A 9529-nucleotide genomic window follows, 5' to 3' on the forward strand; every position below is an offset into this window, starting at 1 on the left:
GAGAGAACAAAGATAGAAAAGGAGACGAAACAAAATCATCAAACCGTGGAGCCATCCTCGAGCTATAAAAAAGAGCATAGAAGTCAAATCACCAAAAACCAGATATTGAAAACCAAGACGAGCAGAGACTGTCGACGGCAAGTCAACGAAAGGAAGACAACATCAAAGACAACTGAACTCTAACCCAACCCAACGAGATGTAGTTTCTAAAATTAGCCAAAATCTAAAAAAGAAGAGGACCAATATTGACCAAAACAACCTACAACACAGTAAAAAACAACCGCACAATTGAGAATCCGTAAGCATGATCTATAACAAATACCAGATAATATCACAAGAGATGAATGTGAGGAAAAACAAGAACACAAAGGTGAATCTTTTCTCAGTGATGGCGAGAAGCACTGCACACCGGAAAGGTAAGCAAATTACATAGATGGGGACGGCTCAATGTCAAAATATGGAGAGTGGGCAAAAAACATTTTAAAAGAGTAATGTTCAAAAATGTGACAAATTAAAATACAATTCTTACGCTAAAACCATCAATCTTAAAATTAACAAATGCCTCAATGCAAAGTTATTAAAATTCAATATAATTTACATTAGTAGCTCACTTCACCACACAAGTACTATTATACACACAACAACGCATTATTGAAAAACAAACACATAATATATTAACATATTACCTAATACTACATAATACAATAAAACATCAAATAATTCTCTTTACAAATAACACTGACCACTTAATTACATCATCCAAAAAATCATATCTAACCGCAATAAAACAATATTCCGCGCGAACCCTTCTAGTACATAATAAAAAAACAATGTGTGCTTTATCGCTTATAAATGAGATTCTCAAGAGCCTAAAATTTCACTTTTAATTAATTTTACTTTGATAAATCTGTTAACTCTCCGGCGGCGGATGCAGAGAGCGGTATTTTACGGTGGGTGGTAAAAAAAGGCTCAACTATGGTCACTCATCGTTTGACTTTGCTTCTTGTTACTGTCATCGGGATCTTCTATTCTCAGTTTTCTCCGTCTCCTCTCTTCTCCAAAACCCTAAACTACTCTTAATTTGGGGTCGTTTCATTCATCCTTGTTCAGGTCGTGTCTTGCAGGTTGGCGCAACAACAAGTGAAATCAATGGCAGGATCGAATCATCCCCCTCAACCTTCGCTACGGATCTTACAACGCTGCAAACTCAAATTGGGTACCAACTTATTATCACCTTTTCTTCTTTTGATAAAGATTTTTAGAGTAGATGATGTATCTCTGTGATGATCACTTAGCTATAAGATAAAAATAATAATAATAATCTCTATGATGTTGATCAAGTTGAATCACTGAGCTTTGAGATTATATTTGGTTACAAAATGTCTGTAATAATCAAAAATGAATCACTAAACTTTAGGATGATTTGGCTAGAGGAATCATATGCTAATGAAGTTGTCATATCTGTATTCTTTGAAGTTGACTCTTTTTTTCGTGTGTCATCAACCTTCTACGTCGTGCTATGACTCATGCTTCCTTCTCTCAAGAGCACAACAAAGCCCTCACTATCTTTGGAACCCATCTCATTGAGACCTCCGTCTCTCTTAAGTCCCTCGCTAAAGATATCGACATTTCCTCCAAAGTTTTGACCCGTTTGATAGCAGAGGTTTCAAATGTGAATTCCTCTTGTGCCCTCGACGGACACCGGTTGGGTTTAGAGAGGGTTATTAGGGTTTCTTCCAAGACTGATGCTTCAAACTCGGCCATCCTTTGTGCTGCCTTTAGAGCATTCTTTGGAGCTGTTGCTACTGATTCTGGAATGGTTGATGAGAGGCGAACAAGGTTTTCTTGAAAGTACATGGAGATCGAGTTGGAAGACTAGTGTCTGTGTTGTAAATTAGTGGTGTTTTTCTTCCTTTGCCAAAAGTTCTAAGAGATTCTTCTTTAAGGGCTGCTTATATGTTAATAATCTCAAGCTTTCTCTTTTAATGTTGTGTTACGACCAAAACATTATACTAGTTGATGTTATGAAGATGTAAGGAACCAGTTGTATAGGCAGGCCCAATGAAAGGTTTCAAGCTTCAACTAAAGAGACACCAGATTAAACAACATAGATGACAGGTTTCGCGTTGAGAAGATTCATGGAAGTTTGTTTAAATCTGAAATTTTATTGTTATCTCAGTAGAAAATGCGCAAAAAAATGTGACTTGCGGCTAAGGCTGATGTAACAAATGTCATGGGTCGTAATGAGTCACTGGTCAGGAGTGCGCAAAGATATTGTTCGTGAATAGGAAAGCACTATATCTTGTATTACAAAAAGATTTGTCATCGGTGCCAGCGAGCTGCAGCCGGAAGTGAAATGACCTCCTAGCTAGAGTTGGTTCAGTTCCAGAAAAATGAGAACGGTAGTGAGACTGAATCAACTGAACACCTACAGAAGCTTCATATAAGTGAATGCCCCAGGAGAGTATAAGGTTTATCTTTTGCCGCAGAGATGGCGTGTACTACTCTTAGGTACCTTGAGACAACAAGTAATGCCGCTGCTGTTGTAATCTGAACAGACTAAAAGAAGCATTTGTCACTCGCTCTAGAAAAAGGTTGTGTTGGAATGAGAACTAAACCAAAACCAAGGTGGGATCTACGGAAGCGTTTTGCCAACAACTGAAACTTCACCTGCAAAATCTCAAAGCTGAAAAAAGAGAAATGGCATGAAAAAGATGTGGAACTTTCTTACAATAAACACTCGGTGATATAAGTTCAGATAAATGAAAATGAGGATTAGAAACTTGGTTATAAAAAAAGTCTTGTGACACTTAACACTTAATGTACGATCAAATAAATGAAAATAAGTCTTGTGACACTTAACACTTAAATGTACGATCAAGTAAATGAAAATGAGTTAAACAAAAATATATTGGTTATAAAAAAAAGTCAAATACATAGAAAATATATAAAATTACATTGGAAAATAGAAATGTAGATATGAAAATGAGTGTCCAATGTAATTTTATATATTTGACTTTTTAATAACCAATATATTTTTAACTCATTTTCATTTATTTGATCGTACATTAAAAAAAGACTTATTAGTATATTTTGAAATTTTCTTAACTCATTTTCTTTGTGAGACGAAGAGAGTAAATTATAATTAAATTTTTACAAAATATTTTATACTCCGCGATTTCCATGGCACTTGTGCTTACGTCATGGTTCGGAAAATCCTTATTGTCCATTTTTTCCATGGCACTTGTGTTTATGATGTAACCCTTATCTTTTGTGATCAAACAAGAATGTTTGTAAATGTCATGGGTGATACGTATACAACTTTATGTATGCTTTACAATATATCGAAAACTTTGGAGTAACCAAAGTCGAATTGGAACAGCAATTAACTAATTTTTGCATATGGTAATTATTTGTAAGATAAGTAATGGCAGAGATATGGATTTTGGTGGTTATGTCTTGGTTTGCTTATCTACCATGTATATGATTGTTGGTTTTAGTAGCACTAAAAGACCCATATTATCTCAATTCGGTGAAGCACAAGAATTAGCCAAAGAGTAAGGGAGTTCGCACAATTGAGACACTGAAGAAGCATTACCTGAGCTAAGTTTCCTCCAGTAGCATGTAATTTGGTTCATTATTTTGAATTTTGTTCACATATGCTGAAGTGTATATTAGTCCTAGAAGGGGAAAACATGTATGATTGATATCCACAGATATACATATATATATAGTTTTAAATTAAAATATATACCATTTAAAAATACATAAATATTTTAATTTCAAAATTACTTTGAACAATTTTTTTTTTTTGATAAAATCTTTGAACAAATATTAACAACTCAATTTTTTAAATAGTTCTAACTCCCACAAAGAAGGATTCTAAAAAGCAAAAGAAGCGTGAGTCAAAATTAATTGATATGGAGTTGATTTCCCAATTAGGGAAAGGCAAGTAGTCAAAAGCATGAAGCATATGAAGCAACAGTAAAAGCAGCGAAGGATGGCAAGGGAGAATAAAGACTATGAATGAATGTTGAATGAGAACTGGGAGTTCCTGAGTGATTAATAAAACTATTAATCACACAATGAAAATTTTGTTATCAGTAATTTAAAGTTTTTCTATAATAGATACAATTAATAAAAAAAACCATATGTTTGCACCAATTTAATTATATATGTAATAATTACTGACTTTTTAATTATTCAATATATATTTATTATTTCATAATATGTAAAATATATAATACATAAAATAATTTATATATATAATGTTCATCCCGCGCAAGGCGAAGATCTTAACCTAGTTTTTTTTTTTGTAAAAGGCTTTTCATATTAAAACAGAAAAGAAATAAAATCATACAAGTCCCTAGACTTTAGTTTTGTTCGAGTTTGGCCCAGTAAGAATAAGAGAGGAAAACACATATTAAAGAACTAAGGAGGCCCATCATAGCCCAGTAACCAAGCCCTGCGTAGTAGGAAGATTTTTTGTCTTCCCTGCAACGACCGAAGTCGGAGAGACACCGAGAGAGGGAAGAGATCATTCTGTTGAGAACCATAGTTGCATCAAAAGAGAAGCTTGGCGAGGCCTTGATTCCCTAAAGCTCTGAATTTGGTTTCTAATCAGCCTGTCCAAGAGAGTGATGATAGCATCAGTTGATCGGAACACCTGTTGATGGATTCACATGTTCCTCTCTTTCCAAATAGAATAGATCGACGACTGCCATGCCAAACAGTCTACGTAAGTTCTTGTTCCCTCTGAAATTTTGTAGACTAATTACCGTTTCATCCCAGTTAGGTCTCGCTTGGAAGCCACAACGAGCAGCCATCACAGTGCAGATTTGGAAACTGAACGAGCAGTCAAAGAAGAGATGGTTACGAGATTCCTGACCCAAGTTGCACAAATGGGCAGAGAGGATCGACTTGAAGTCCCCAACTGAGAAGTCTGTCCTTTGTTGGGCATCGATTTTGAATGACTAACCAAGTGAGGAAATTTTGGCGTGGAATCCCATAGGAGCTCCAAACCAGTGAAGACTAGGCCACAGTAGCTACATCACCCTTGAGGTAAGCGTAGACCGATCCAGTGGAGAACTTGTCCCTTGATTTTCCATTAATTACCCACTCATATGAATCTTCTTCTTGTGATAGGGTGACAGTTGTGAGATGAATCTGAACTTCCAAAAGCTCTTCTGTTCTGGCAGGAGGCAGTGACCAATTTCCATCAGAGTATAGAGAGGCCAGAGTAGCAGTTTTCCGAATTCCCAATCGCGAGACATCACCATTGAGGTACACGTTAAGGCAACCATACGGGGACCAGTTGTCAAACCAGAAGCTCGTTGAGAAACCGTTACCTAGCCGATGTTTAATCAGAGGATAACAGATGTTTCTAGTCTTGATAAGCTTATTCACCAACCATGAATATGATGAACTGGTTTTGATTGTCCAGAAGTTGCTAATATTTCCTTTTAAAATGATCTCTTTGAAATAGGAAAACCATACCGAAGAAGGGCGAAAGAAGAGCAGCCACACCAACTTCAGGGAGCAAGCTCGGTTCCAAACAAGTAAGTCTTTAACTCCCAACCCACCATGCTCCTTAGTTAACGTGATTCTGTCCCAAGCTACTCTTGCGGAGTGATGCCCCTCAGTTTCTCCCTTCCATAAGAATAACCCACAAAGTGAATTTATTTTGTTAATACAGACATTTGGAAGGATGAAAGAGGAACACCAGAAGGTTGTGATTCTAGATATCACAGTTTTGATCAAGAGCAATCTCCCAGCAAAGGACAAGGCTTTGGCCGGCCAAGAGGAGAAGCGCGCTTTTACTTGCTGGAGCAGGGGCTCGCAATTGGCGAGAGTAAGCTTCTTAGTACAAAGCGGCACACCAAGATACTTCATAGATAGAGTACCACATTTCATTCCAGTTGAGACTTGAATAGCTGACATTTCTGCTTCTGATAGGCATGATGCAAAGAAACTTGTTTTTTGATAGCTAATTGCTAGGTTGGATCTAAGCTCGAATTCATGGAGGGTTTGTAGTACCGCTTGGACAGATTCAATGGAGCCTTCAATGAAAATGAGGAGATCATCAGCGAAAGAGAGATGGGTAAGTTTGATCTTTCTATAGTTATGATGATACTCCATATACCCATCCGTTGCCATTTTGTTGAGCATTAAGGAGAGACAGTTCATAGCAATTACAAAGAGGTAAGGAGATAATGGGTCCCCCTGCCTTAGACCTCTTCTTCCCTTGAAATACCCATTGACAGTCCCATTGTATCCTAAAGTGTAGTTTGTTGTACAAAGACAAGCCCTTAGCCAGCCAACAAAGAGGGGAGGGAGATCTAAGCCATCTAAGCAAGCGAGAAGGAAGTCCCATGAGAGCGTATCGAAGGCTTTTGCAATGTCCACTTTTAGAGTAACCTTCTTCTTCCCCTTGTCTTTATGATACCCATTCACCAACTCACTCGCTAGCACAGTGTTTTCAACTAGTAGCCTATTCTTAACAAAAGCAGTCTTGTTTGGTAGAATTAGATCGGGTAAAATAGGTTTGAGGCGAACTACCAACAGTCTAGAGATCACCTTGTAAATGGTGTTGAGACATGCGATAGGCCTGTAATCTACAATCCGAGACGCTCAAGGAAACTTTGGCACTAGCGATAGTATAGTTGAATTAGTGGTTGCAGGGAGAAAAGCCGAGTAGAAGAAATGGTTGATCGAGTTGATAACCTCTTCCCCAATGATGGACCAAGCAGCTTTGTAGAAGCCCAAAGTTAACCTATCTGGTCATGGCGCTTTGTTAAAATTTAGCTTGAAGAATAGTTTAGTAATCTCTTCACTAGACGGCAGCTTTAGCATATATGTTTTTTGCTGCAGGGAACATCTGAAGTTACATATTGCTCTGAACCATTCCGGGGGAGAGACCAAACTTTCATGGCCAAGAACTGATTTAAAATGTCCCACCGCGGGGACACTCATTTCAATAGGATCAGTGATGACATCACCTGAGGCTAGAAGGAAAGATCTAATGGCGTTGAAGCATGCTCTAGCCTGACAGACTCTGTGAAAGTAAGTAGTGTTGAGATCCCCTTCTTGCAGCCAATTGATTCTTGATTTTTGTCTAAAGTAGCTTTCCTCCAACAGACGCAGGAAGTTCCATTTTTCATGTAAGAGTTTTTCTTTAAGAAAAGACTGAGGGGAGGGATCTTCCAGTGCTCTTACCTGCGCGATTTGTAACAAATTGTTAGTTTCTCTCACTCTTTCTTGGATATTTGAGTAATTCTCTCTGTTTAAGGTTTTTAAAAAACTCTTGATGCATTTAAACTTCCAGCATAAACCCGTGAGTGTTGTAGCCATACTTCCAGTCTGAAACCAAGCATCATACACCACCTCGGTGAAGTTTGGATGTTTAGTTAGGTAGTTTAGGAATCAGAAGGGGTGAGTTCCAGCTTTGGGTAGTTGAAAGGCTAGGTCAATAAGACATGGACAATGGTCAGAGAAGAGGGGTGGGAGGAGTGAAGCACTAACATGGAGGAAGGCAGTTATAATGAAACTATTAATGAGCTGCCTATCCAACTTCTTTGCCACTGGGGAGTCATCTTGTTTGTTGGTACATGTTAGTTGGGGACCAGTGTACCGAAAATCAAAGACACCCATTTGATGGAGACAGTCCCGAAATTGGTACATCTGAGCATAATTGATGTTGTCTGCTATAGCACAGTGGTCTGATCCAAACATAATCTGGTTAAAATCACCTCCAATAATCCAATTTGTTGCTTCAAGGTCAAGTGTAGCGTGCAGTTGCAGGAGCTCAACCCATAGATCATTACACTCCTCAGCCAAGTTAGAAGCGTATATGGCCGTGTAGATAAAGGGTTGATGGCATGGGAGCAGGAGTTCACAGGTGATTGCTTGCCTAGACTGTGAGAGAACACGTAGTATCAAAGGGTCTCTCCAGATAAGGATAATCCTACCATCCTCATCACATTGGTGATTTGAAGTGACGTTCCAGCCATAGCAGAGAGAGGACATAAAGGGCCAAGGGCTAGTTCTTTTATATGTGTTTCCAAAAGGGCACCAAAAAGGGGTTTATGACTACTAAGCCAATTAATAAAAGTCTGATGTTTATCCGGGACGTTTAGTCCTAGGACGTTCCAAAAAAAATAGTTTCACTCATTTAAGAGTGGAAAATTTGGTCTACTACGGGAAGTAGAGACCCTGAACAGTCAGAAGATAGGGAGTTTAAGATTTGAAAGGGGTTTGAGGAAAGAGTTTGGACAACAAGAGGGGTGTCAGTAGCAGGAGAGGGATCAGAACTTAAGGCTGGAAATGGACCAAGGGAGAAGCAAGAGGAAGTTGAAACTGGGTGTAAAGTAGGTGGAGGGTCATCGGTGAAAGATGTAGATGGAGGTGATAAGGAAAGAGAGGATCTGGCTCTTTTAAGGGAAGGTTTGGTAGTTTTTGAAAGAGTGGAAAACACACAAGGAAGGGTTGCAGTTGAAAGGATTGCGGAAGTACGGGGCTTAGGAGGAGGGAGAGAAGGTAAAGGTGGAGGAGGGTCAATTGGTTTAGGGTCTAAGGCTGAAGAAGGAGGAATTTCCACATCCATAGGACCAGGGGAAGAAGCATTAGTTCGGGCTTTTGGCACATGTACATAAATTTCGTTTTGGCCACTCTTTGCAACCTTTATGTGTTGCTTACCATTCTTTTTAGCAGGAGTTTTATGAACTGATTGCTTTCCTTTGGCATGAGAATCATCGTGGACGTTTACTGGAGGTGTAAACTGTAAGCAATTCTTGAGGATGTGCCCTAGTTCATGACAGTGAGAGCATGTGGGAGGAGTCCATGGATAATCAACAAGCACCTCAACAACTTCTCCATTCTGCCTTTCAAATTCTACAATCCTCGGCAGGGGCTGAGTAAGATCCACTTCAACCTTCACATGGGAGAGGGTAAGACTGACCATATCCGTAGTAAATTCATTTGTTTCTTTTGGATCACCTACTAAACCAGCCACCAGAATAAGCCCCTGTTGATGTCTCAGGTCGAGGGAAACACCTGTCAAGTGAGCCCAAATTTTTATTGCTTTCAGTGGAGGAGAGGAGGAGGAGTGAGCAGATGAGCACTGAGCCGTATGAAACATAGAGTCCCCGACGTACCAGATGCATTTATCAAGAATCTTGTACCTCAAGAACTCACTAGGGATGCGAATAATGGCTGATTTATTGAGAGGGTTATTATGAATCTCTAGCCTTCTACCCTTACCCCACATATGGTTAAATACGCTCTGTATTTGATTGAAAGGAGGAGATTTTCCATTAAAATAGCAAATGATGAAGTCCTTGTGAAGCTCTGCTCCTTTTTCAAACACTAAGTCAGGGATGAGCACACGAGGGCACCCAGTCGCAGAGATCGACACAGGAGCCAAGCGCTTCAGGGTTTTATCTTCCTTAGCTTTTAGCTTGTCAGCTAAAGTAGGAACCAGAGGCAAGGTGGGAATGTGAGAGATAGGAGGAATATGAGGTAAGGGGCTAAG

The 9529-nt window shown here is 39.0% G+C and overlaps 2 protein-coding genes across 8 annotated transcripts; one reads left to right on the top strand and one right to left on the bottom strand.

Moving 5' to 3' along the window:
• The first annotated feature begins 842 nt into the window (after positions 1–842).
• LOC106303748 (protein NUCLEAR FUSION DEFECTIVE 2) lies at positions 843–2087 on the top strand. 7 transcript variants are annotated; one of them, XR_001262524.1, is made up of 3 exons: positions 843–950; positions 1125–1216; positions 1545–2087. XR_001262524.1 is itself a non-coding variant. In XM_013740062.1 (3 exons), the coding sequence occupies exons 1-3, from the start codon at positions 929–931 to the stop codon at positions 1847–1849; spliced, it is 426 nt and encodes a 141-aa protein (XP_013595516.1). In that variant the 5' UTR covers positions 856–928; the 3' UTR covers positions 1850–2087. The 7 variants fall into 7 exon arrangements, 1 of the variants encoding a protein (XP_013595516.1); XR_001262525.1 differs by having other exon boundaries at positions 844–950; positions 1111–1216; XM_013740062.1 differs by having other exon boundaries at positions 856–957.
• A 2944-nt stretch (positions 2088–5031) lies between these two features.
• LOC106302754 lies at positions 5032–8025 on the bottom strand. The gene is made up of 4 exons (XM_013739199.1): positions 7522–8025; positions 6888–7215; positions 5749–6614; positions 5032–5649 (listed from the first exon to the last, which is right to left on the bottom strand). Exons 1-4 carry the CDS (start codon positions 8023–8025, stop codon positions 5032–5034), a joined length of 2316 nt encoding a protein of 771 aa, XP_013594653.1.
• Positions 8026–9529: the final 1504 nt, after the last annotated feature.

This window comes from Brassica oleracea, chromosome C7 (assembly GCF_000695525.1).
Source record: "Brassica oleracea var. oleracea cultivar TO1000 chromosome C7, BOL, whole genome shotgun sequence".
In the NCBI taxonomy this organism is placed as follows: Eukaryota; Viridiplantae; Streptophyta; class Magnoliopsida; order Brassicales; family Brassicaceae; genus Brassica; species Brassica oleracea.

What these genes read in the sequence shown, in the direction of transcription:
- LOC106303748 (XM_013740062.1), top strand. Translation starts at nt 929, where the DNA reads ATGCAGAGAGCGGTATTTTACGGTGGGTG. An exon ending in GCGGTATTTTACGGTGGGTG is followed by an intron (nt 958 to 1,124) that starts GTAAAAAAAGGC and finishes CGTGTCTTGCAG; the next exon opens with GTTGGCGCAACAACAAGTGA. An exon ending in ACGCTGCAAACTCAAATTGG is followed by an intron (nt 1,217 to 1,544) that starts GTACCAACTTAT and finishes CCTTCTCTCAAG; the next exon opens with AGCACAACAAAGCCCTCACT.
- LOC106302754 (XM_013739199.1), bottom strand. Translation starts at nt 8,025, where the DNA reads ATGTCCTCTCTCTGCTATGGCTGGAACGTCACTTCAAATCACCAATGT. An exon ending in TTATAACTGCCTTCCTCCAT is followed by an intron (nt 7,216 to 7,521) that starts GTTAGTGCTTCA and finishes CAAATCGCGCAG; the next exon opens with GTAAGAGCACTGGAAGATCC. An exon ending in GGAATGGTTCAGAGCAATAT is followed by an intron (nt 6,615 to 6,887) that starts GTAACTTCAGAT and finishes CTCGGATTGTAG; the next exon opens with ATTACAGGCCTATCGCATGT.